Raw genomic sequence first — 27,937 nt, forward strand, 5'->3', positions numbered from 1 at the left:
AGGGGCATGGACTCAACTGTGTACTATATGAATCACCTGAGAATCCTGTTTATAGTCAGATTCTGATCTAGTAGGTATGGAGTGGGGGCCTAAGATTTTACATTTTCAATTATCTATTATGTATTTGTAATTCTAATATGTGTCACCAGGTTATTCTGATGCTGGTGATGCACTGATCATCCTTTGAGAATACTGCTTCTTTCTGAAGAGTTGGCAGAAGTAATAAGCAGTGATCAGAGGCCAATAGACTGGTCAGTGATCTGGAAGAATGACCTATGCTCATTCTGCACTTTAAGTCTTGTGGAAAAGATTTATGATCCTTTCATGGTGCTCAAGGAAATGCCGCTATGATAATCATTTTAGAAAATTAAGAACTTTGTCTAAATAGGCAAGGAAGGTCTTAATCCAAAATCTGGCCTGTGATTTGATTTGACTTCTGCTCCCATTTGTTACCTTTCAGTTTTGGTACTAGATGTTGAAATTCTTCCAGTGTATAGGCTTCGTCCACTCCCGTTAAAGCTATTGCTCCATCAGTGCCAGATCGTGGGCCATCCCAAAGTTCTCGACTAGGGTCTCTCCGAGGCACAAAAAGCATGGCCTTATGCGCTGGTAACTGCTTGCCAGGGAGGCTTTGAAGGACCAGAATGCTATCGGGCTCTTGGAATCCACACAGGTACAGGAAATTGTTGTCTTGGTGGAAAGTATAGGGGATATCATTGCTCATGTAGTATGTAGGGTTGGACAGGAGAACCACTGTCTGGTCTGTCCCACTCTGCCCTTCTGTTTCCTTGTGGATCAGAGACATTAGTTTGTGCCTGCGAAGTGCATATTCCACTTGAGATAGTCCTGGCGTCACCTCTCCTAGAAATGACAAATAACAGTGATGCTTTGCATTTACATAGTGCCAAACTACTTTTAAGGTAGCTTAATATTAGATGAAGACACCCAAGATCATTTCTTCAATTTATGCCAAATCTCCTCATAGCACATGGGGAATTAAGGAGATGACCCAGGTTTCAAATTTTCTATTCCACTGCAAAAAGGTTGGAAGAAATGATAGTTAAATGTGTTCCTGCCAGAAAACTGGAATCATGACCCCATAAGAGCTCTTTCATTCTTTTACTCATTCAATCAAATCTTTACTGAACAAATCTTTATTATGTGGAAGGCATTGTTAGGCATATAATTAAGGTTGACCTGAAGTGTCAATATAAAAGGTGAGAAGGATGACATTATCCGTGTATGACTTTCCTGAAAGAATGTAAGCTCCATGAGGACATAGATTTTTGTCTGTTTAATGTTATATTCCCAGAGCCTAGAATAACAACTGGAATGTAGTGGGCATTTGATAAATATTTGTAAAATGATGTATAGTTTTTAACATAATAGAGTTTAAGGCCAAAGAGCTTTCCCCCAATTTCAAGAGTTAAAAATAAATTTTTCCTTCTGAATTTCTAGTTCCAATTTTATTTCCTTTCTAATAGGACTTTTCACTCTCTACTTTGTATTAACAGTAGAGCTGGGTACACATAACTTCCTTGAAGTTTCCCTCCCTGAGGGAAAATCTTTGTATTTTCCAAGTGGGACCATCTTTGTACTTTCCAAAAACTCTTAACAATATTATCTACCTCTTGGGGCTGTCATGAGAAGCAACCTTGATAAAGCATGTGGTTCTTAAGCAATGAAGACTCCCCAAAGAATCTTTAGAAGCTATGGATTCAGGGGCACCTGGGGGGCTCAGGTGGTTAAGCTTCTGACTCTTGATTTTGGCTCAGGACATGATCTCAGGGTTGTGAGATGGAGCCCTAGATGGGGTTCCATGCTCAGCAGGTAGTCTGCTTCTCTCCCTCTCCCTCTGCCCCTCCCCTTGCTTGGGCACGTGCACCCTCTCTCTCAAATAAATAAATCTTAAAAAATAAATAAATAAAAGCTATAGATTCATTGTTTACTAAACTGCACGCAGGCACACACAAACTTTTTTGACATATATTTCAAGAGTTGTCTGATTCACCTAAGCCCACTCACAAACTCTTATTAGGAACCTGTGTTATGAAGTGTTACATATTAGTTCTCAATATTAGTACCCAGCACACTGCCTGGTTGCTAGCCCAGTGGTGACTGGGTGAGTGTTTCCCTTCTTTTTTTTTTTTTTAAAGATTTTATTTATTTATTTGAGAGAGCGAATGAGAGAGAGAGCATGAGAGGGGGGAGGGTCAGAGGGAGAAGCAGACTCCCCGCCGAGCAGGGAGCCCGATGCGGACTCGATCCCGGGACTCCAGGATCATTGACCTGAGCCGAAGGCAGTCGCTTAACCGACTGAGCCACCCAGGCGCCCGAGTGTTTCCCTTCTGTATTGGAAATTATGTGTGCTTTCACTTGAGGTTGCAAAATAAAAGAACTACTAAAACAATCACTCATGAAAGCTGTATCCCTCAGCCGACACCTAGCAATAATAATAGTAAAACACCACCTAATGCTTACTGAATACTTCTTTTTTTTTTTTTTTTTTTTTTTAAGATTTTGTTATTTGACAGAGAGAGAGAGAGCGAGAGAGGGAACACAAGCAGGGGGAGTGGGAGAGGGAGAAGCAGGCTTCCTGCTGAGCGGGGAGCCCAATGCGGGGCTTGATCCCAGGACCCTGGGATCATGACCTGAGCCGAAGGCAGATGCTTAATGACTGAGCCACCCAGGCGCCCCTTACTGAATGCTTCTTATGTGTCTGGTACTATTCTAATTACTTATAGGTATCAGCTCATTTAATCTTTACATTGACTTCGTGATGTGGATTACTATTATTTCCTGTAGTAGCCAGTCTCCACATCCAAGCATGGAAAGATAGCCATGAAATACTGCTGTATGAAAAAATTACAGTACAAGATGGATAATATGATCCCAATTATTAAAATAAAACAAAACACAAAAACAAAGAGCAAAAAAATAATTAGAAAAAAAAACCAAAAACAATGTCTGGGGCACCTGGGTGGCTCAGTTGGTTAACTGTCTGCCGTTGGCTCAGGTCATGATCCTGGGGTCCTGGGATCGAGCCCTGCATCGGGCTCCTTGCTCAGTGAGGAGTCTGCTTCTCCCTCTCCCTCTGCCCCTTCCCCTGCTCATGCATGCATGTTCTCTCTCAAATAAATAAAATCTTTTTTAAAAACGGAAAGAACCCCAAATTTTATAGTGGTAATCTATGGGGATTGAGTTAAGACTGAGATTTTCTTTTTAACATGCTGTATTTATTTAGAGAGAACATGTGCCAGTGGGAGGCAGAGGGCAAAGGGAGAGGGAGACAGAGAATCTTAAGCGGGCTCCACGCCCAGTGCTCGATTTCACATAGAGCTCGATTTCACAACCCTGAGATCATGACCTGAGCTGAAATCAAGTTGGTCACTTAACTGACTGAGCCACCCAGGTGTCCCTTTCTAACATCTTTTTAATATTATTTGAATTTTGTTTCAATGAGTATATACTCTCAAAATTAAAATCCCAAATAAAGAGAAAAAGAGAGCTCATGGGCAGTCCATGTCATACTCATAACCTACAATGGTTCTTTGTTGTCCATTAGATCAAATTCAAACTCTTAAGTAGATTTTAATGCTCTCTACCAGGTGATTCCAATTTATCTGGTCAACTTTTAAAAAACAGCTTGAGATATTATTTACATAGCATACAATCCACCCACTTAAATGTACTATTTAATGGTTTTTGGTATAGTCACAGAATTGTACAAACATTACAAAAATCAACTTTAGAGTATTTCATCACTCCCAAAATAAACCCCTGCCCATTTCCTCCCAATCTGCCCAAGCCCTTGGCAACCACTAATCTATTTTCTGTCTCTATGGATTTGTCTATTGCAGAAATTTCATATAATGAAATCACATAATATATGGTCTTCAGTGATTTGGCCAACTTTTTTTAATCATTTCTCCAATTATTCTGAAATTAATTCCTTCTTATGTCTTACATAGGTCCAATCTGTTCTTTCCCTATTACCCTGCTTACAATGTGTCCCTTTTCCAAAATCTCTTCTCCCTCCACAGCAATTCCATTCCCAAGATTTCAGGCTCAACGCATGTTTGTTTTTAGACTCCTCTTATTCAAAGGGCTTTCCTGATGAGCCCAGGTCACGTTAATTTGTCCCTCTTATTTTTTTTAAGTTAATTGTTTCATTTTCTTACATATACATCCTATAGTTGTGTATAAAGGTAATCACATCATACTGAACTCTTTCAATAAATATTTTCCCCCTTTTCCTTTGCTGTTTGATTCGTCACTTCCCTTTCCTCCTTCTACCCACATGAATACCTCACCCACACTGGTAATCTAGCATGTATCCTTTCCTATTTTTCTCAATAATCATATACTTGCATTTAGGGTTTTTTGGTTACTAGTGTTTTACAAACATGGGATACTACACATTCTTCTGTATCCTGCTTTTCTATCACAGTGACACCTCATAGAAATCCCTCCCACCAAGTCATCTTGCATAGCTTCTATTCATTCCGCTTGATGTCTCCATATATTTCTTGGGGTGATGTATCATAACTTACTGGTCCATTTCTATACTGGTGGGCATGTATATTATTTTCAGCTTTTTGCTGTAATAATAAAGATCTTTGTACTTATCCTGGTACCTTTATGCCTTATGTACTGGTGCTTTCTATGGGATAGTCCCAGGACAGACATTGCTGGGTCAAAGACCTTTGAATTTTCTTAGTACTCATGTTCAGTACATGAAACTCAGTTGTTTATGATTGCCTTGGAAGAGTCTAGTTGTTTTACCTATGTATAGTTTATCTCTCCAGCAAACTCTATAGCTTGCATTTCATTAATAAAATAAATTAACTTTTATTTATGTATAAGAGAAAAAAAAATCCACATTTTTATTGATGAAGTTGGTAAGAAATAAAAGGTAAGTAAGCCAACAGAGTCAGTCCTGGAAGAGCTCACATTGCATTCCCCACCCCCCCACCCCGGGACTGAAGTGGCTAAGAGTCCTCTAGGGTTCTTGGGCAGAATACTGAACTTTGTACCAGAGCCCAGGAAAAGCTTAACTATTTATCTCTGATAATTATTCATGTTAAGTCTGCCACTGTTACCCAACATTGGACATTTCCCAATGTACCCAAGCAGTAAATACCCTCTTATAAAAGCAGAGGCTGGTTGTAACTGGTGGATCATCCAACCTTTCCTTTTTGTCTTCTCTTTTCTCCCTTTCCTGTGCTTTGCTTTGGTTTCCTCACAGCTATAGTCCATGTAATAAAACTAAATTAGAAATCAGTTCATTCTGTGTTTGTTTTTAATTTTGGGAAATAAGAAAATTCACAATTTTAATGACCTTAATATATGTGTTCTCTCCTGTTCTCATTAATAACAAGGCATATACAGAGATATATTGTAAAGAAACTTCTGAAAAAAGATACAACTATTTGGAAATCAAAACAGGATTGGAAAACTATCTTTTACTCCCTTCAAGATACTCCTCTACCTCCTCAATCCAATTTCATACAAATGACTACATGAGAAACATTTAAAACACTGGCTACCTTTTCCTAAACTTACAAATCATCAACGCTATAGAGTGGACCATTAACTAAATGCTTCCAAACTTCTGAAATCTCAAAGTAACAAAGAACTCTTTGGTCATGACAAAAAATTATCCAAGGAAAAAAAGACATCTTTTCTTATCATTTGAAGGAGGAAATAAAAAAGGTGTTATAAAGTAATGAACTTTAACCCTAGAGATAAACCTGGCAGTTGTTATGGCCTTTGATCATAAAACTAACCATTGTAATGGTCAATCTGGCCTGAATTTCTTCCAATAAAACCGTATCTGAATAGACATCCTGGTAACTTTGTCACACTGTAATGTAGTAAGGAACAAAGTTAGTATTTTATCGTGTGGAATCAGTTAAGGATAGAGGGGCTATTCTAACAAGCTTCTTTACCAATCAAATGCCAACATGTCACAATCTGGACTCTGCAAATAGCAAAGTCTCACAATCAATTCTGAGACTCTACAGCTAAGAGGAAGAGCTCTTTTAGGACATTCAGGACTGCTCTTCTCAAGAGAATAAGAAAAATGTTCTTCATATTTAATCAGCCAAGCAGAAAACCCAAGAGGAAAGTTTTACAAAGACTGAAAATGGACAGAAAGATGCAAATCTTTGCTACAATCTAGGTATGTATTTTAATTATTTCCCCAAAATAATTAGATTAGGATTTTAATATGGTCTGATTTTGAACCAGCGTTCTTAAAATCTATTGTGTTTAATACTAGGTAGTTTTTATTGTCTACAAGAAAGTAGTTTATAAATTGATCTATTACTATGTAGCTGGAGAATGGGGGTAAAAAAAGTTAATAAATGTTTCCTTTATAAAGTAAAATACAGACCTCTCTGAAAAAAATGAAATGACCAAATAAACAATTAAAGAAGTACTCTAAATAGATTTTATTTGCATACATTGAGCAAAACAAGCCTGACAGAAACGGTACATACTGTATGATTCCAAGAAGAGGCAAAACAATCCATGTTGATAGAAACTGGAGCAATGGTTAAAGATGGAGAGGGGGTACTGACTGGAGGGGAGAAGACTTTCCGGGGTGATGAAAACGTTCTATATCTTGACTGAGGTGTGCGGGTTATATTGGCATCTACCTTTGTCAAAACTTACTGAATTGCAATTCATGATATGTAAATTTAAGATCCGTGCAATTCATGATATGTAAATTTCATGACATTTAAAAAAGTATACTACTCTCTAAACTTGAAATACCTTTTACACTAAGACTTCCCTCAGGTGAATTTCTTATTAAAAACCTATGACAAAAATAGACTTTTCAGAAGTTCCAGATAGTATTCTTTGGCACAAGTCTTTTGTATTGTTTTGTGGTTAAGTATGGACTCACAGTCAGACTTCCGTTGAGTTGGAATCCTGGCTCAACAACTTACTGAGTGACTTGGGGAGAGCTACCAAACTGCTTTACGACTCAGTTTTCTCATCTGTCAAACGGAGATAGTAATAGCAATTACTTCTCAAAGTTGTCAGGAGGATTAAATAAGTTAAAATACTTAGAACAGTAAGCACTATATAAATAGTAGATACAATTATTACCACCATGAAGAATTACACTTAAAGGGGTACCCTGGGTGGCTCAGTAGTTAAGTGTCTGCCTTTGGCTCAGGTCATGATTCCAGGGTCCCCGGATCGAGCCCCACATTGGGCTCCCTGCTCAGCGGGAAGCCTGCTTCTCCCTCTCCAACTCCCCCTGCTTGTGTTCCCTCTCTCGCTGAGTGTCTTTCTGTCAAATTAATAAATAAAATCTTAAAAAAAAAAAAGAATTATACTTAAAGATGTCATTCTGGTAATCCAAAGCCAGGAAGGACACTGAAAGAGTAAACTTTACATGGACAACCACTATCCCTATCAAAGTAATATTTACATAGAAACTCTGAAAGTCTTTGGCTTTCTCCCACAATAAGGAGTCTCATGTGATTCAGAAGCTTTTTATTATTCAGTTCTTTATAAGATTCCTGATTCTTGTCTAGAGCAGATTCTTGCTAATCTTTACTTCAGAGATTTCTCAATATGAATGAGAAATATGCACAAAGGTTAAAGAGAAATAGAAAAGTCATTTATTTTTAATGTATCAGTATTTAAACCACAGGATGGGGCGACTGGGTGGCTCAGTTGGTTAAGCGACTGCCTTCGGCTCAGGTCATGATCCTGGAGTCCCGGGATCGAGTCCCGCATCGGGCTCCCTGCTCGGCGGGGAGTCTGCTTCTCCCTCTGATCCTCCCCCTCTCATGCTCTCTGTCTCCCATTCTCTCTCTCAGATAAATAAATAAAATCTTTAAAAAAAAAAAAACACAGGAAAATTATTGTATCTCCAATTTTCTTTTCTCCCAGCATTAAAAAAGAGAGAAATACTCCATAATTCTGCACTAGATGGCAGTTTATGGAATTTCTATAAACTAATTATCAGTATAATGGTAACTTGAAATGAGTAATCAACAAACACCATACATATAGGTTATATATATAGGTTTAGTCACCTGTAAATTTATATATGTAACCACTCCAGTCTTTATTCTGCATTAAAATCTATTTCAGAAAATGAAGACAAGAGGAAAATGCACAATCAATACAAATAATGTGGTCATTTAAAAAATTCCATAGGTACAAAGGAAGTGAGAAAAGAAAATATATTACTTTATTAAAAAATAGGTAGGGGCGCCTGGGTGGCTCAGTCAGTTAAGCCTCTGACTCTTGGTTTCAGCTCAGGTCATGATCTCATAGGTTGTGAGATCGAGCACCTGTCCCCCTCGGGCTCTGCGCTCAGTGGGGAGTCTGCTTGAAGATTCTCTCCCTCTGCCCTCCCCCCCCCCAGCTCATATGTGTGCTCTCTCTCAAATAAATAAATCTTTAAAAAAAAAAATACAGGTAGACTTCATGGTGAAATATTTATTAAAAAAATTAGACCCTGAACTTAAATTTAAAATCTCTAGAATGCAAAAAAAAATTTTTTTTAAAGATTTTATTTATTTACTTGACAGAGAGAGAGAAAGATCAAGAACACAAGCAGGGGGAGCAGCAGGCAGAGGGAGAAGCAAACTCCCTGCAGAGCAGGGACCTCGATGTAGGGCTCCATCCCAGGACCCCAGGATCATGACCTGAGATGAAGGCAGAGGCTTAACCAACTGAGTCACCCAGGCATCCCAAAACTTTTTTTTAAAGATTTTATTTCTTTATTTGAGAGAGAAAAAGAGAGAGCGAGGGAACACGAGCAGGGGTAGGGGCAGAGGCAGACGGAGAAGCACACTCCACACCGAGAAGGGAGCCCAACGTGGGGCTCAATCCCAGGACGCTGGGATCACGACCTGAGCTGAAGGCAGATGCTTAACCAATTGAGCCACCCAGGTACCCCTCTAGAATACAAAACATTTTTATACTACTATTCTGCTCATCAGGTGTAACCTATAAAAACTGTTTTGAAATGGCTACATAAATGTAAATTCATCATTCTGTAAACTCTGTGATGGTGGTGATGATAAAGCTATGAATGAGTTTAAGAACTGAGTGTTTGGGGATGAGGATGTAAGAGAGGTATGGGGAAGGCACACTCTGCTTCAAAATGTGACCTGTGGCCAAAGATCTGGTTTTAGGCATCTCATGCACCACCTGAATGAGTACCCATTAGGTAAGTGGTGTTCATCAGAAACACCCAGGGAGCTCTTCAAAACATATGGCCTAAGCCCTATCCTTGAGATTCTGATTCAGTAAGTCTATAGGATCATGGCATGTATGTATATTTTTAAAAAGCTCACCCAGTGGTCTAGGCAGATTCAGACCACCTGGAATTTCTGTCATTTCTTGGACATATATTTTAATCTTTTAAATAGTATAAAAATCTTACCCCACCAAAATAAATCTTGATTTTTTAGATATTGAAGTCAACCATTTTAATAAAACTTAAAAAAAAAAATACACCCCTTGCTCAAGGCAGAACCACAACTAAACTATGACTGAAAGATGGAGACCTAATTGTCTAAGGGAAGAAGATTCAGGAATTATTATCTAGCACCCACTCTAGAACCAACCTTTTCATCACTTTAAATATTATACTTCACAGTAACTGTATAGCCTCAGCCATTATATTTGATGATAAGGGACAAACAGGTAAATGGTAAAAGCATTCCCTCAAATTGTGGGGTCACACAGCTATAATCTGAATACCTCCCAATGAATCTCTTCAATACTGTAGTTGAAAGAAAAACAAGTGGTTCTGGGTATGTCAGACAAGTCATTCTGACAAGCCCAACTCTCTTTCTTAAAGCGCTATAATCTACATCACATATTCCAAAATTAAATGTGCCCAGGAATGTAACAATGTTAGAAATATAAGTTCTTGGAAATAATGCTTCATTAGGCAGTAGTTCTTCCTATTCTCTGGTAAGTTGCAGTGTTTATGTGAGTTGAACACCTTGCTGTTCTGTTAATGACAGCATTACTCCTGTGTCAATGTCCAGGAACTATGTAAGTATCTATCTGCACAGATATTATAAAAAGTAGATTCATGGGGCACCTGGGTGTTTCAGTTGTTAAGCGTCTGCCTTCAGCTTGGGTCGTGATCCCAGGATCCTGGGATCGAGCCCCGCATCAGGCTCCCTGCTTGGTGGAAAGCCTGTTTCTCTCCCATTCCCCCTACTTGTGTTCCTGTTCTCCCTATCTCTCTCTGTCAAATAAATAAATAAAATCTTAAAAAAAAAAAAAAAGTAGATTCACACTGAATAGCTTAGAATGCCACGTGCCTTCCCGCATGGAATCACTTTTTCCTGCTTGGGTGATAAGTGGTGGGCATATTAGTGTGATCAAGGAGGATGAACTGACATTTTCTGTCTCTACAGACACAGTCCTTAGCACCGGGATGGCAATGTTAAAAAGAAGAAATGGGGGGTGCCTTGCTAGCTCAGGCAGTACAGCATGCGACTCTTGACCTTGGGGTTGCGAGTTCAAGCCCTATGTTGGGCCTAGAGATTACTTAAAAATAAATACATACATACTTTAAGGAAATAAATTTTAGAAATCACTAGGACACCTTGGGGGGAGTCAGTCTGATTTTTTATTTCCATCTCAAGCAGTAGTAGCACAGTTAGAATTCCTTTATCTCTGAGCCATTCTGCTCAGTATTTTCCAGGTTACTCTTGCTTCAGGAAACTTGGGTGGATATGGCCAGGAAAAATCGAGAGGAAATAGCTCCCCAGAATTCAGAAAGAGCTGACGCAGTAATTTCATTTCTAAGAATTTATTTTTAGGGAATAACTGATTGGTATACAAAGTATACACATGTGTATACACACATACACACAGACACACATACTTCTATATAAAAAATAAGCCTAGAAAGATACATATACCAAAATCTCAACAGTGGTTTTCTATGAGCAGTGGAATTATGAGTAATTTTTTTTAAAAATATTTTTACTTGTATTCTCTAATATTTCTATAATATATATGGATCTCGTGTAATAGAGAAAAGATTGAGCTATTTCCCAAAAGTTTTAAGTACTTACAAGTACTGGGAAAATAGCTATGCCAAACATGAAACTTTCTGAAGAAAACCAAGTAACAGATGATATAATTTCATACTCCAAACTAACCAACTGACTGCCTCTGTAAAAGAAACTTATTTTTAAAAAAATGACATGCCTTTTATTTTTTTCTCAATAATTTACTCTTTCTCCACTCCATAATCATTTTAACACTTCCATGTCTACCTAGAGAAAGACAATTGATTAATACTTTGGATACTTACATAAGGCAAAAACTGTATACCTGCTTTCTTTAATACTGATGATTCTGTTTTAAAATTCCATCTACTTCTAACCCCTCTTACCCCAATGTCTAAAACCCTATGTCCAGAAGAGTAAAAATTAAGACAGACATCTCTTTCCCCCCCATAGCTGATATGAGCATAATACCTTTATGAATATGTATCATGTATATTTATTTACAAGCATTTTTTATACAGTTATGCACATAACACACATAGAAAACAGTTTAGATAGAGGCTATCATCTTGACAATATGGTTACTAGTTTCAAGGCCTAGAAAATGCAGCTCATCATGTAAAAATATCTCACCACGAGAAATCAATAATTTTCAAAGCTGGTAAAATTCAATGTCAATTCAACTTTTTTTTTTTTTTAATGAGGTTATAGGTAGGTTGATAGGTTAGAGAAATACTTAAATTAATACTAACTGGAATGCTAGTAAGCTTACCTTACAGCTTTGAAAAACTCTGATTTCTTGTGTATTTCAGTGGTGAGCTGCATTTCCTGAGTCTCAGCCGATTTCCCAGCAGGAATTCCAGTCTGATGAAGAATCAGCAAAAGGAAGCCCTCACTGAGAGACATACTGGTATCATTCACTGAGTGGAGATAGTGAAAGAGTAACATATTTCTAAAGGCAATTTAGATTATTAGTCTATATACTTACATAATAAATACAGATTTAACTTCCCATGGCAGAAGCAACAATTAATTTCCCTTGAAAATCTGACTGCTTTTTCTATAAAGCATTTGGTTTTGCCCTATCTACCTGTTTGGAATGGTATTCATTTACCACAGTTCACCCCTTAACTGCTCTTTATCATTGTTATCACCTCTCAAAGTTGTGAAAATCAAATCTGGAAATCTAATGTAATCTACCTAGCAATATTTTTGTTAAATGAAGTGAGCATTTAGTACTCTCAAGAAAAACATGTTTCTTTTTTTTAAGTAGGCTCCATGCCCAACACGGGGCTTGAACTCACAACCCTGACATCATGAGTCTAATGCTCCACTGACTGAGCCAGCTGGGTGCCCCAAGAAAAACATGTTTTCTAAAATGTCTTTAACATAGCAGTTTACAGGGATTCAATCGTTTGACTGACCTAGCAACTATGTCTTAGAAAGTAATGTAACTTTTCTTTTAAAATATCCTGAAATACATACTTTTCATTGATAATTCTGAATTGTAAGGCTTATTGTATTTATTGCTCTAGATAGTGCCATCAACACAGTACCATTAGCCACATGTACCTTTTTAAGTTTAAAATTCAGTTACCTAAAAAAATAAAATAAAATAAAACATTAAGTTCTTCAGTTGTACTAGCAACATTGTAAGTATGCAATAATCACTTGTGGCTGGTGGCTACTGTATTGGGCAGCACAGATCTAGAACACTTACATCATCAAAAAAATTCTATTGGATAGCACAGTTCTAAGTAAAGCATCTAAAGAGAGAGAGAGTTATTATAGTTAAAAGGGCTTACCTGGTCTGAGGAGGTGTGGGTGTGTAAAGGGGCTGGGCTGGCCTAAGTATCGGTTTGGAATTCTCCTCTCTGGGATGGGCTGGAGGGAGTACCTTCGCTGAGAACATGACAAGCATCCTGAAGGAAAAATAAAGTGAAATGGAACAATTATGCAGAAAGTCCTCACAGTATGTATACATTGATCTATCTCCAGCAGACAGATGCTCTAGAAAAATGCAAGTTAGGATCTCCTTCAATATTTTTATGGCCCTTCCTCTGTGCCAGTCAGGGCCTGTGTTGGGCCCTAGGAATACAAAAATGAGATAATTTTTACCCTTAGCAACCTCAGTCTACTGCAGTATAACAGAGGTACATACACATAGAGTATGACTACGGTATGAATAAGGAGCTATGGGAACAGAAGGAAGGCAACAAACAAAAGCAAGGAAGGAGTGAGGGTATTTCACAGAGGTAGTGTGAAGCTGTGTCCTATAATTCAGAAAAAGAGGGGCACCTGGGTGGCTCAGTCGTTGGGCGTCTGCCTTCGGCTCAGGTCATGGTCCCAGGGTCCTGGGATCGAGCCCCGCATCAGGCTCCCTGCTCGGCAGGAAGCCTGCTTCTCCCTCTCCCACTGCCCCTGCTTGTGTTTCCTCTCTTGCTGTCTCTCTCTGTGTCAAATAAATAAGTAAAATCTTTAAAAAAATAAAAATAAAAAATAAAAAAAATAAAATTCAGAAAAAGAGAATTAACATTCTTATTGAGAATATGTGAAGTATGAGAAAATATGCACATGCTATCTCATTTAACCTTGGAAATGTTAGAGCTAGATTAAATCATGTCTGAAAAATGCTTAATCATGGTATACAACAAACACTGTTATTAGCATTCATTCAACAAGATTTAAACATGCGACTGGAACACATGCTAGAAAAAGACATAAGGAGGTCTTTGCTGTGGTCTTTAAAGAATATACAGTCTACTGGAGGTAAAACAAAACGACACTATAACACTACATGGTGAACACCATGGTGGATTCATTCACAAGGTTTTTTTGAGAGCATAGAGACTAATACAATGTTGCGGGATGGGTACAAAGACAAAGATAGGCACACAGTGCTCTGGGGAACACAGAGAAGCACACAAAAGGTGTTGGTGTGGGACTGTAGAAGCAGGGGATGCCTACTCTGAGTAAGAATTACTCAAGTGAAGGGCATCTGGCTGGCTTAGTTGGGAGAGCATGCGACTTGATCTCTGGGTTTTAAGTAAGAGCCCCATGTTGGGTGTAGAGATTACTTAAAGATAAAATCTTTTTTAAAAAATCAGTCAATTGAAAGAGAAATGGGTCTGGAAGGTGTTATGAATGAGATTATGAAAGGGAAGGCATAGAAGGCACTGTGTGTGTGTGGGGGGGGGAAGAGTTTCAGGTCAGTGTTGCTGGAGGAAGATGAAAAGATTAGAAAGGTAAGGATCAGACAGTGAAAGGCTTTGTTTGTATACCAAATTACAGAATTAGGATTTTAACTGCCATCATCATGGCTTTTTTACAAACAAGGAACTGGATTCAAAGAAGTAATTTGTGCCATGTTACACATTACTGGGGAAGCTGGAATTCAAACCTAGGGTTTTTTTGGTTGTTTTTATTTTATTTTATTTTATTTAAAAAAAAAATTTTTTTTTTAATTTTATTTATTCATTAGAGACAGAGAGAGAGAGGCAGAGGGAGAAGCAGGCTCCCAAGGAGCAGAGAGCCCGATGCGGGACTCGATCCCAGGACCCTGAGATCATGACCTGAGCCGAAGGCAGACGTTAAACCATCTGAGCCACCCAGGTGCCCTGGTTGTTTTTATTTTAGATTTTATTTATTTGAGAGAGGGACAGAGTGCGCACCAGCAGTGGGAGGGGCTGAGGAGAAGCAGACTCCCCACTGAGCAGGGAGCCCTATGCGGGGCTTGATCCCAGGACCCGGGGAACATGACCTGAGCTGAAGGCAGATGCTTAACTGACTGAGCCACCCAGGCCCCCCCAAAACCTAGGTTTATTAAACTCCAAAATCTTTGCTCTTATCCCTCCACCCTGTTGCTCAGTAGGTGTTCTCTGTTGATCCCAACAATACAGTCAGTACTATACAATCTCCTCATGAACATACAATCGCTACAACAGGAGGATGTGATGTCTGGATCAAGTTAAAGGTTTTTGTAGGGACTATGTAGTATGAATGAGGTGTATACACTTGGTGAGTTAGGAGTCTTAAATGTTAACTCTGAATTAAATTTACAGAGGATTACTGAAAAAAATTATAGCTTCTTGGATGATTAGAAAGACAAAATGGTAAAGGTTTCTGGGCAGTATGAAAATAGTTAAGTCGAGTCCCACATCAGGCTCCCGGCTCAGCGGGGGATCTGCTTCTCCCTCTGACCCTCTTCCCTCTCGTGCTCTCATTCTCTCTCTCTCTCAAATAAATAAATAAAATCTTAAAGAAAAAAAAAAAGAAAATAGTTAAGAACAGTGAAAAATGAGAAAAAGGAAAAACAAGTATTTCCTGGAATCTAGCTTTAGAAAATGTACAGAATACGTATTAGGAAATATGCCCAGTCTATATACATTGAAAGCTTAACAAAGATGAGGCAAGTGATTTACAGAAATACAGAGGATGGAGGAACTAGCTAGAGGACAACATAGGAACACAATCAACAAAGTCCTAACGTGGGAACACTACAGGACAAACAACTCTGTTTCTTCCACATAAATTTTATGGCAGGTAGGGGTGGTAAGAGATGGAAGGAGGAATCTGTAGATTAAAAAAAAAATCTTGGGCGCCTGGGTGGCTCAGTTGGTTAAGCGACTGCCTTCGGCTCGGGTCATGATCCTGGAGTCCCAGGATAGAGTCCCGCATCGGGCTCCCTGCTCGGCGGGGAGCCTGCTTCTCCCTCTGACCCTCCCCCCTCTCATGTGCTCTCTCTCTCATTCCCTCTGTCTCAAATAAATAAATAAAATCTTTAAAAAAAAAAAATCTTAAAAATTATTATCAATTATGTGAACCTTATATGGATCCAGATTCAAGCAACAAATTGTAAAACAAGTATCCACTCATACTGTTTATTACATTTATGAAAAAATTGGAAATCTGGATAATAATTGCATATTTGATGGTATTTGGGAAGTAATGTTTACTTCTTTAAGGTGTGATAATAGTGTTGTGGTTATGTTATTTTTAAAAATTATTTGTGAGTGGGGGGGCGCATACAAGCAGGGGGAGCTGCAGAGAGGGAGAAACAGGCTCCCCACTGAACAGAAAGCCCCATGTGGGGCTCGATCCCAGGACCCCAGGATCATGACCTGAGCCAAAGGCAGATGCTTAACCGACTGAGCCACCGAGGCGCCCCTGTGGTTATGTTAAAAAGGAAGAACCTTACCTTTTAGAGATATAAACTGAAATATTTACTGATGAAGTGATACAATATGGGATTTGTCTCAAAATAACACAGGAGTGGGGTGGATTGGGGAGAGGATGAAAAGGGTTTTGGATGAAAGACTGGCCATGAGTTGGTAACTGTTGAAGCTGGGTGATGGGTACATGGGAGTCCATTATATATTTTGATATTTGGATATTTTCATAATAAGTAAAAAAAGATGAGTTTAGAGACAAATGAAGGAAATAAGTATGCACTCTGAAAGGCAATCTAAGACAAAGAGTTAAAGCTAGCAATGGTATAGTAGAAAAAAGTGCCAATTCTATGATCTATGTGATCTTGACATGTTACATAATTCCTTTACACTATTTCTTTACCTGTGAAATAATGCAGTTATAGTAGATAGTGGATTTCAACCTTTTAAAACCAAGATCCACAGTAAGAAATATATTTTACATGGTAACCTAGTATACACAGACATATAAATATGATATATATAAAAATTTCACTAGGGGCGCCTGGGTGGCTCAGTCAGCTGAGTGTCTGACTCTTGATTTCAGCTCAGGTCGTGATCTTGGGGTCATGGGATAGAGCCCTGCGTCGAGCTCCATGCTTGGCGCGGAGTCTGTTTGTCCCTCTCCCTCTGTTTCTCCCCGCACTCTCTCTCTCTCTCAAATACATACATAAAATCTTTAAGAAAAATTTCACTAAATATTATTCTTTCTATGACTGATATTTGTCTGCCCTATTCCATTAAAAAGTTTCTCAGTACACTACAATGATTTTATTACTGCAATTTCTTGAATGGTGGCCCCCAAAAGATATGTCCACGTCTTAATCCCCAGAACCTGTTAATTTACTTGGAAAAGGTACCTTTGCAGATGTAATTAAGGATTTTGAAATGAGGAGATCATTCTTTACCACCTGGGTAGGTCCTCAATTCAATGACAAGTGCTCTTATAAGAGAAATGTAGAGAGAGATTTCAGACAGACGAGAAAACAGAAGAGGAGGAAGTAATGGGACCATGGAGGCAGAGATTAGAGTGATGCGGCCACAAGCCAAAGAACACCTACAGCCACCAGAAGCTGAAGAGGTAAAGAACAGATTCTTTCCTAGAGCCTTTGGAAGGAATACAGCCCTGCTGACACCTGATTTCAGAACTCTGGCCTCCAGAGCTATGAGAGAATTCTATTATTTTAAGCCACCATGTTTGTGGTGATTTGTTATGGCAACCTCAGGAAACTAATACCATGACCTACTAAGATTACAACTTGCCACTGGAAAACACTGCACTAAAATGCTCTCTCTGTACTGAGGGAAGCTCTAGTTCGGAGGAGGAGGGAATGTGAGGATGCTCAATAATTTTTAAGAGCATAATGGGATCCTGAGAACAACCCCTGCCTCAACCAAACATCAGATTCCCTACGGTATTACTTGCAAACACCTGCAGAAATGACCTTCCCCAACGCATAGTAGCTTTTGGCCCACTTTGGTTTTTAGTTATTTGATCCTTGATATTTCTGTTTCTTGAAAGTACAGAAGGCACAAGGAGATGATAATGGGTTGGGTTGTCCATGTACAAGACTGTGCTGGTGGAGTGACTGGGCTGGAGTGTTATGAAGAAAAGGAATACAAAAAGAACTATGTGAGCTTTCTTCACCTGTAAGCAAACTTTTTAAAAAAAGATTTTATTTATTTGAGAGAGAGAGGGAGTGCACACACCAGCAGGCGGAGGGGCAGAGGGAGAGGGAGAAGCAGACTCCCCTGCTAAGCAGGGAACCAGACGCAGGTCTCGATCTCAGGCCCCTGGGATCATGATCTGAGCCGAAGGCAGACGCTTAACTGACTGAGCCACCCAGGCACCCCCACAAACTCTTGTCCTAATCAAAGCTCACAGAATATAGCATAAAGCTCCATTTTTCCTTATTACAACAAATAGTAGAGGCACAGTGTATTTAATACTTCCAAATCCCAGCATCATTGATAATAATGATCATGGTAACAGCTAATATTTACTGTTTATTATATTGCAGAAAGTATTCTAAGTACTCTACACGTATTAACTTATTTAATCTTTTTTTTTAAGATTTTATTGATTTATTTGAAAGAGAGAGAATGAGAGAGAGAGAGAGAGAGAGAGCACATGAGAGGGGGGAGGGTCAGAAGGAGAAGCAGACTCCCCGCCGAGCAGGGAGCCCGATGCGGGACTCGATCCCGGGACTCCAGGATCATGACCTGAGCCGAAGGCAGTCGCTTAACCAACTGAGCCACCCAGGCGCCCCAACTTATTTAATCTTTATAGCTGTGTGAAGTAAGTACAATTCTAAATTTTTAACTAATTTTTGAACTGGTAACATGTTCATATGGATCAACATTCAAAAGATATAGAAGAGGGGCGCCTGGGTGGCTCAGTCGTTAAGCGTCTGCCTTCGGCTCAGGTCATGATCTGGGGGTCCTGGGTTCGAGCCCCGCATCGGGCTCCCCGCTCAGCAGGAAGCCTGCTTCTCCCTCTCTAACTCCCCCTGCTTGTGTTCCCTCTCTCGCTGTGTCTCTCTCTGTCAAATAAATAAATAAAATCTTAAAAAAAAAAAAAAAGATATAGAAGAGATTTACAGGGAAAAGCCTTCCTCCCACACCTTTCCCCAAGTTACCCTGTACCCCTTCCTTGAGACAACCACTATTAGCACTTTTTTGTTGAAACCACATCTATTTATTGGTATCCCCTTCTTTAAACAAATAGTACCATGTATGTTTGAGGTAGATGTTACTATAATACTGCCCATTTAAAGATGAGAAAAAAAGATACACAGGAAGGTTAAGAAACTTGCCCAAGATGAAGAATTACTGAGACAGAACTAGGATTTGAACAATCTATTTATAGAGCCCATAACCATTGGACTATATTGTCTACACTATTGTTTGGCAGTAAAATAACTGAATGTAAAAAGTTAACCAATTCTCTCTCTTTTTATGTTTAAATGAACTAATACTAGAAAACCCAATCCTTCTATTTTGGACCACTTCTAGCACAGTAAGCTTAAGTCTAAAAGATGTAAATAAACAATACTTTTACCTACATTTAAGTAAACAGGATTTTTTGCCCAAACGTCACATAATTAGTTGGTAGCAAAACTGGTAATGTTGAGTCCTATTTCTAAAATCCAATTCGATTCAAAGTAGGGCCATTTCCTTAGTATAGACCCTCCTCAATTCACCTGGACTACTATGTCTCCAAACTGGTGTGCCTTTCTTGGATCTTTTATTTATTTATTTATTTATTTGAGAGAGAGAATGAGAAAGAGAGCACATGAGAGGGGGAGGGTCTGAGGGAGAAGCAGACACCCTGCCGAGCAGGGAGCCCCATGTGGGACTCGATCCCGGGACTCCAGGATCATGACCTGAGCCGAAGGCAGTCGCTTAACCAACTGAGCCACCCAGGCGCCCACCTTTCTTGGATCTTGTCCTTCTTCTTTAATTCATCCTCTATAGCTATACTATTTCCAAAGTATCCCTCTAGTCCTTTGCCTCAATGTCCTCAAAGATACTGTCAGCCAACTCAGGTTTAAATTCAGGATCTATCCTTAACTTTCCAGCTTCTCAAACAAACACTGTATATCTAGAATTTTCTATCTTTCAGAATGAACTTTAAACCCTAGCTTAGCACCCTTCATCATCTGGCTCCTATCCATTCCTCTGCCTAATAATCCTCAAAAAAACAATACTGCAGCCACACTTGAAGAGCCCCAGCTAATTAGTCTGTACTGTAACAGTATTTACCTTTGAAAATAGTTTTCTTGTCTAAAATGGCTTTTGCCTGCTTCTGTGAGCTCAAACATCACTTACTCTAGGATGCCTTCTCTTATAATTCCCCATCCTTGCTGATTCTGATGCAAATGCCCCTCCTCAATGCTCTCATGCTTAATTCTGTTTTAATACTTATGACACTGCACATAATTCCTAATTAGTTTGCCAGTCTATTATAAACTTTTGGAAGGCAGGGATTATTTGTTATTTGACTTTATTTCCCAGTGATTAGATTGGGATATATTTTTAAGGTCAAAAGTCAACCAGTCTGCCTTTTGATTAGATGCAGAGTAAAGAAGAAAGAAATTAAGATGATTCTCAGGTTTTTTGGCTTGTCTCAGGTTTTTTGGCTTGAACGATTGGCTTTCAATGATTACACCATTAAATGAAATGGCAAAGACTGAGATACTTATTGGATATTCCAAAAGAGTACAAATAGTCAATCTGAAGTTCAGGGGGTAAAATAACAGGCTAGATATATAAATTAAGATTTCATAAGCACATAGGTGGTATCTAAAGCCGTGGGACTGGATATTACCTACCAAGACTGTGTAGATCAAGTTTAGTTACATTTTAGTGTGAGAATAAAATTTAGGAAGTTAAACAAGTGTCTTAATAGAGGGAAGTGCTCACCCGTGTCAAGTGCTGCTAAATACAAGGAGGCCAAAAGGAAATCTACTGGATTTGGCAACATAGAAGTCACTGGAGACCTGGACAAGAACAGTTTTAGTAGAATATAAAAGATAGAAGCCAAAATGGGTAAAGGTGGTCAAAAGGTACAAACTTCCAGTTATAAAGTTCTGGGGGATGTAATGTACAACATAGTGACCATAGCTAACGAGTCTTCATTGCATATTTGAAAATTGCTAAAAAACGAAGATCTTCAAAGTTCTCATCACAAGAAAAATGGGGTACCTGGCTGGCTCCATCAGTAGAGCATGAGACTCTTGATCTCAGGGTCGTGAGTTCAAGCCCCACGTTTTGGGCACAGAGTTTACTTGAAAAAAAAGTTCTTATCACAAGAAAAAAAAATGTAACTGTGTGAAGTAATGGATGATAACTAAACTTTTTTTGGTAATCATTTTACAATGTATACATATATCAAATCATTATATTGTACACCTTAAACATATATGTCAATTACATCTCCGTTAAGACTGAGTAGTCTTAGAAGCCAGATTGGAGTGTGCCAACAAAATAGGATGGAAGAAAGCAGAAACATCAAGCAGAGACAATAATTTTGAGAAGTTCAATTGCCAAGAGATCAGAGATAATGGCACAGCAGCTAGAACGGGTGAGAAATCAAGGGAGGGAGAATAATTAGAAGCAAATCCTTGTGTAATATCTTAACACTCTATTGAAGTTAGTTTTTCAGTGTTTCTTATATAAATTCCTCGAGAGCGGAATTTTCTGTTTTCTAACTCCTATCTGTATTACGGGTTCTTAATACATATTTGTAGAATGTCTAAAACCTGAACTCTTAAATCCTGGTCCAGGAAGTGCAATATAGAATTTAGAATCAGATAGATTCAAGTTCAAATATCAGATTTTTCACTAATAAGCTAGGTAGCCTTAGACAAATTTATCTTTAAGAACCTCAGGTTTCTTATGGGCACAAAATATTTATTTTCCTGGAATGCTATTAACAATTACACGAGATACTGTGTGTAAGTCACTTGGTATAGTATTTGACCTAAAGATGGTGCTCAAATAATGTTCAATATTATCATTATTATTATTTTCAGTGGCATCATGTGTATGCCATTCATACATACATGTAGACAGGTATACTGTAGAGAACTGAAAACCAATCTGAAGTAGCTCTCTGCCCCAATCACACTACCGTTTTTTGTTTTTTTTTTTGAGGGGGAGCACATATCACATTATTTTGTTTTCTTTTTTATTATTTATATTCCGTTATAATGTAAACCATGAAAATCAGAATTTCTTGTTTAATACTATTAACATCAGTGGTTAAAACTGTCTCACACAAAGTAGGCACTCAATAATTATATACTGAACAAGTAAGCATATAAGTTTCAAAATCTTTAACTACATGTTTTATTTTTTTTTAAAGATTTTATTTATTTATTTATTTGAGAAAGAGAGAATGAGAGAGAGAAAGCACATGAGAGGGGGGAGGGTCAGAGGGAGAAGCAGGCTCCCCGCCGAGCAGGGAGCCCGATGAGGGACTCGATCCCGGGACTCCAGGATTATGACCTGAGCCGAAGGCAGTGGCTTAACCAACTGAGCCACCCAGGTGCCCCTAACTACATGTTTTAAAGTAGTAAACTTGGAAGTGGGTAGACACTGTCATCTCAAATCATTCAATACTGGCATGCAGAAAGCTTGTGTATTATGCTACTTCAGGAAGCCTTCCCTGAAACACCCCAAGTCTGCGCTAGGTGTCTCTCATGATTGCTTAACATCCAGGGCTTCCCCCATCAGTCCTTATTATACTGTAATCGAGTTGTATTTCCTATTGAATTGCCTCTTGTCGCAAATAAACAAAAATGTCATCTACTTGAATACTTTTCCATGTAGTTCACGATTTCATTTTTCAAAACGAGACACCGAACTGGGAAATAAGTTATTAAGGCTCAGTAGCCTAGAGGTCATATTATGCAAGGGGCATGCTGTGGACATCAACAACAGGTCCCACTAGTTTATGAGGCATTGTTTGAAGCTTCCAGGAGAATATAGGAGAAACAGTCCAGAGGATGGTCTGGTATGACTCTAGACTAGCTCTATTTGGAAGGTCTAGTCCCTATCCCAACCCCAGAATGACACCATAATGCAAACCTCTCTGACATAAGCTTGTAACTCTACTTGCCACATAATCAGTGTCCTAATGTCTCCTAGCAGTGTCTAACATTGTCTTCAATGTAAAAATGTGCCTATTTGCGGTTACTGCCTCTACCACCACCGCCAGGAGAGCTTGAGCTGAGAGGAAACTACGGTTCTCACTACTCAGACCCATAAAACCCCTTTTCAACAATCTGTTAAAACATGGTGGATTACTATGAAGTTCTAGGAGTGCAGAGATATGCTTCACCTGAGGATATTAAAAAGGCTTATCATAAAGTGGCACTTAAATGGCACCCTGATAAAAATCCAGAAAATAAAGAAGAAGCTGAGAGAAAATTCAAAGAAGTAGCTGAGGCATATGAGGTATTATCAAATAATGAAAAACGGGACATTTATGATAAATATGGCCAAGAAGGATTAAATGGTAGAGGCAGCAGTCATTTTGATGATTCTTTTGAATATGGCTTCACATTCCGTAAGCCAGATGATGTCTTTAGAGAAATTTTTGGTGAAAGGGACCCATTTTCATTTCATTTCTTTGAAGACTCACTTGAGGACCTTTTAAATAGTCCAAAAAGCTCCCATGGAAGCAGAGGTACAAGATCCTTTTTTGGAACCTCCAGTAAATACCCGGTTTTTGAAAGATTCTCTTCATATGATACAGGATATACACCATATGGTTCACTGGGCCACGAGGGCCTTAATTCATCCTCCTCCCTGGCATTTGATGATAGTGGGATGAACAACTACATATCTGTTACAGCTTTAGGTAAGATTGGTAATAGCAGAAATACAAATACACAGAGAATTACTGAGAATGATCAAGAAAGAGAAGAAGTTGACGATGATGATGAGTTGAAGTCCTTCCTTATAAATGGTTTGGCAGATGAAGAGGGCTTTGCAGAAGAATGCAGTTGGAGAAGAAAGTTATTCAGCAATTATTCACCAAAGTCCTACAGCCCCAAACATGTAACTCAATATACTTTTGTGGATAATGATGAGCAAGATATACCTTGGGTCACCAGCAACTGGAATCCCTCTATTTTCTCAGCAGGATTCAAAGAAGGTGGTAAGAGAAAAAAAAAGAAGCGTAAAGAGGTGCAGAAGAAGTCAACCAAAAGGAATCATTAAATTGACTCTTCAGACACATTATGTTCATATAACAATTGAACATGACTCTTTGTGTGTTTTGGTTAATCAGAGTTCTGTAGATAACATTTGTTTAATACTATACTAAGATTATGTTTTAACACGTTTAGCAGCATTGTGGACATTTGGTCAAAGGTTGTTTGGATTAGGTATGTCAGAAAAAGATGAGTTTGTGGCGACAGTGATGTTAAGAATTTGGAAAACAGCAAATACCATTTTACTTTTTTTTGAGCTAAACATTTACAAATCATAGAGTTTTTCTTTAGCAGAGCTTATGATCTATTTCATTCCTTTTATCTATTTGAAACTACTGTGCAAACTTCTGAAATGTGTATAGCATTAAGAGCTAAAAACTTATTAAGATACACAGGTTTAGACTATATGATTATTCATGAAATGAAATTTTTCCAATAGAGGCAGAGCATTTGACACATAAATACATTATAAATAAAAATTAAAGCATAAAATATTTTAAGTTAAAAATAGCCAGAATTATATTTGCACCCCCATGTTTACAGAACTTATTCACAATAGCCAAGAGGTAGAAGCAACCCAAATACCAATCAATGGATGAATAAACATACATATGGTGAAATATTATCAGCCTTAAAAAGGAAATCCTGTTACATGCTACATGGGTAAACTCTGAAACATTATGATAAATGAAATAAGCCAGTCATAAAGACGAATCCTTATGATTCTACTCACATGAGATAAGAAATTGATAAAAACAAAATAGAATTGTGGTTACCAGGACAAGGGAGGGAGAGGTGTTAATGGGTCTACTTTTAGATTCCAAAATGAAGAAGTTCTAGAAATCTGTTTCACAAAGTATATTTAAAAATGATTAACATGGTAAATTTTATGTTATGTGTATTTTACCACAATTAAAAAAGAAAACTAGACTTATCCTGGATTTCTCAGAGCAATGTGGCTATTTCATGTATGGTATGCCTACAGTGAATCACTCCAGACAGGAAATTTTCTATTTTCTTTTTTACTATATTCTATGTACACAGGATCTACAAAGACATTACTCTAAAACACCAACTTTAGCCAATATAATTTAGGGTTATGATGGAAGAAAAATTAGTTACAGATACATCAGACATTGAGCAAATGGTCTTAGCTAAATGCAGACATTTGCTTATTTTAAATGAATTTAATTTCAACATAATTACTTCTTAGCTTCTTCTAATTATTTTATTTTCAAAATATATTACTTTTCAGCCTATGATTTTTATTCATTCATTCATTCAATGGTATTTTTTGAGTACCTACTATTTGTCAGGTACTTGGGATACAGTAATGAACGAACACCAAAAATCTTAGCTGTCACAGAGCTTACAAACTGGGCAAAGACAATAAACAAATACTAAGTAAAATATAATGTTAGTCATGGGTGCTAAAGAAAACAAAATAAAAGGGGACAGAAGTTTTGGAATACAAGGGTTGAAATTGTAGTTAAGGTAGCCAGAGAAAAATGATGGTTAACATCTGAGTAAAGATGTAAAGAAAGTAAAGGAGTTAACCATGTGGATATGAGGTGAAAGAGTATTCCAGAAGGAACAGCAAGTGAAATGTCTCTAAGGCTAGATGTGTAAGGTGTGTCCGAGGCTCACAGAGGAGTTCATTGTGAACAATTAAGAGAACAAGCAGATGAAGTTAGAAACGTAACAGGAGGTCAGATTATGCAGGGACTGCGAGATCACAGTATGGACTCTGTTATTATAGGTGGGACAGGAAGCCACTGAGGCTCTGAGCAGAAGAGTGTCATAATCTGATAATATTCAAACAGGCCCACTCTGGCTGTTATCGTTTTTTGTTTGTTTGTTTTAAATGATTTATTTTAGTAGGGTGGGCAGAGGGAGAGGGAGTCTCAAGCTGACTCCCTGCCAAGTGAAGAGTCTGACATAGGACTCTATCTCACGACCTTGACATCATGACCTGAGCCAAGATCAAGAATTGGATACTCAACCCACTGAGCCATGCAGGCCCCCCTGGCTGTTGTCATTAAGAAAAGACTCAAAGTAAGCAGGTGTAGAAGCAGGGAAATCAGGCTGCTGCTAGAATCCAGACAAGACACTGTAATAGCTTGGTCCAGAGTGGTAGAAGTAGGGGTGGTGAAGAGTGATCACATTCTGGATATAGTCTAAAGGCAGGGCCAAGCAGAATTTACTGACAGGCTGCATACTGGGTATGATAGGAGTCAAGGTTTTTCGCTTTAGCAACTGAGAGAAGGGATATGCCATTATCTGAAATAGGAATGTAGGTGTTAAGTTTTGGATGTGCTACATTTGAGATTCCTGAATTTATCGACTGAAAAGAATTTCTTGGATTGACTTGCATTCTGCATATTCCTCGCCATTAAATTTTTTTTTTTAGAATAATATGATCAATAGATCGCTAATCTGTTATCTCTTAGAAATGTAATGACTGCACATTTTAATGTGACTAAAAGATGAGAGCAAATAATCTAGCAAAACTAAAACCCAATCACCTTTGGCAAGATACAGTTCAGTGGCATATAGCAATGTAACAAATCTGGAAACCACAAAAGATAGTAACAACTACTCTTTAAATGACTGCTATAGTAAAATGTGAGCTTTTGCTTAATTTTGTTTGATTTTTAGTTGGTCGGTGGAGTCTATAGGAGGGACTGCTAACGATTTGCATTAACTTATTTTCAGGGGGCACCTGGGTAGCTCAGTCAGTTAAGCGTCTGCCTTCGGCTCAGGTCATGATCTCCCGCTCCCTTCTCAGCGGGGAGTGTGCTACTCCGTCTCCCCCTGCTCAAGCTCTCTCTCTCAAATAAATGAATAAAAATCTTAAAAAAAGACCCTGGGATCATGACCTGAGCTGAAGGCAGATGCTTAACCAACTGAGCCACCCAGGTGCCCCAGCTTAGAATATTTTAAATGCTACTTTTATAAAATGTGTTTTAGTAAAGTTTATCTGTCATGTATCTGGGACTACTCAGAGTTGAAAAAAAACCCCAATTTTCCAACAACAAAACCAAAACCCAGTGTCTCTGAAAATTTAAGAATGCAACAACATGCCCTCCAGTCCATTTTTCCACTCTTAACAGATAACTAAAAATTCAGATTTAATCTTACCCAATAGCTTAAAATTATCCAATGCTTTCCCACTGCCTAGAGGAATGGGAACGTACAAGACCTTTAATGAGCCAGCCACCAGCTTTTCTTCTTGTTTTTCTTTTCTTTTCTTTTTTTTTTAATTTTATTTATTTGACAGAGACACAGCAAGAGAGGGAAGACAAGCAGGAGGAGTGTGAGAGGGAGAAGCAGGCTTCTCGTGGAGCAGGGAGCCCGATGAGGGGCTCAATCCTAGGACCCTGCGATCATGACTTGAGCCGAAGGCAGACGCTTAATGACTGAGCCACCCAGGCGCCCCCTAACTTGGTTTTTTAATCACCTCTTCCTACACCTTATGCTTGAGCCCAAATTTTTCCAAAATGTGTTCCAAGGGATACCAGTTCACCACAGAAAAAGGGCCTCATGGTCAAATACAGTTTGCAAATTACTGCCAAATACCTTTTTTTTTGGAGACTTAGAATTAGTCTATTATGGACATGATGAAATGCAGCACTCCCCAAACTTATCTGACCACAGAACCATTTTGGTGTAACACCTACTACATGCCTACAAACATATTTCTAAAAAGCTCCTCCAGGCTTACTGAGGATTGAAAAGCTTTGTTCCATGCCTTTGCATATGCTCCCTTTGGCAGAATGACTCTGTTACTCTAGTCTGCTTGATAAAAGCCTTTTTCAAGTCTCAAATGTCTCCTAATGTTTAAGGGCATGCCCACATTTCCTCTCGGCCTCTCCCTGCTGCCAGGAAACATCTATCACTTTTTCTTTTTCCCCATCACTGTTACTAAATTTAGTATGCTATATTACAATTACTTGCTTCTTTGTCTACCACGATGGTAGAAACCATGCTC

The 27,937-nt window shown here is 38.5% G+C and overlaps 3 protein-coding genes across 6 annotated transcripts in view; 2 read left to right on the plus strand and 1 right to left on the minus strand.

Moving 5' to 3' along the window:
• Positions 1-27,937, minus strand: part of XPNPEP3 (X-prolyl aminopeptidase 3) — a 77,386-nt gene that overhangs the window by 46,677 nt on the left and 2,772 nt on the right. The window contains exons 2-5 of one of the 4 annotated variants that reach the window (XM_064590568.1): positions 13,314-13,467; positions 12,821-12,937; positions 11,788-11,935; positions 454-861 (exon numbers count right to left, since the gene is read on the minus strand). In XM_064590568.1, the coding sequence (XP_064446638.1) occupies positions 454-805 (352 nt within the window). In that variant the 5' untranslated portion in view covers positions 806-861; positions 11,788-11,935; positions 12,821-12,937; positions 13,314-13,467. Of the gene's footprint in view, positions 1-453; positions 862-11,787; positions 12,382-12,820; positions 12,938-13,313; positions 13,468-27,937 lie in introns of those variants that run through there. The other 3 variants (XM_064590569.1, XM_045872465.3, XM_045872466.3) reach the window with 3 other exon arrangements.
• ST13 (ST13 Hsp70 interacting protein) overlaps positions 6,026-27,937 on the plus strand; it is a 55,419-nt gene continuing 33,507 nt past the window's right edge. Inside the window, exon 1 of the mRNA XM_045872469.2 lies at positions 6,026-6,184. The gene's annotated coding sequence lies outside the window, so the exon portion shown is untranslated. The remainder of the gene's footprint in view (positions 6,185-27,937) is intronic.
• On the plus strand, positions 18,674-25,172 carry DNAJB7 (DnaJ heat shock protein family (Hsp40) member B7). The gene has a single exon (XM_054506797.2). It carries the CDS (start codon positions 23,024-23,026, stop codon positions 23,951-23,953), a length of 930 nt encoding a protein of 309 aa, XP_054362772.1. The 5' UTR covers positions 18,674-23,023; the 3' UTR covers positions 23,954-25,172.

The sequence above is a fragment of the Mirounga angustirostris genome, unplaced genomic scaffold, assembly GCF_029215605.1.
Source record: "Mirounga angustirostris isolate CCGP_5_RB_7025 unplaced genomic scaffold, mMirAng1.0.hap1 SCAF_5, whole genome shotgun sequence".
Classification (NCBI taxonomy): Eukaryota; Metazoa; Chordata; class Mammalia; order Carnivora; family Phocidae; genus Mirounga; species Mirounga angustirostris.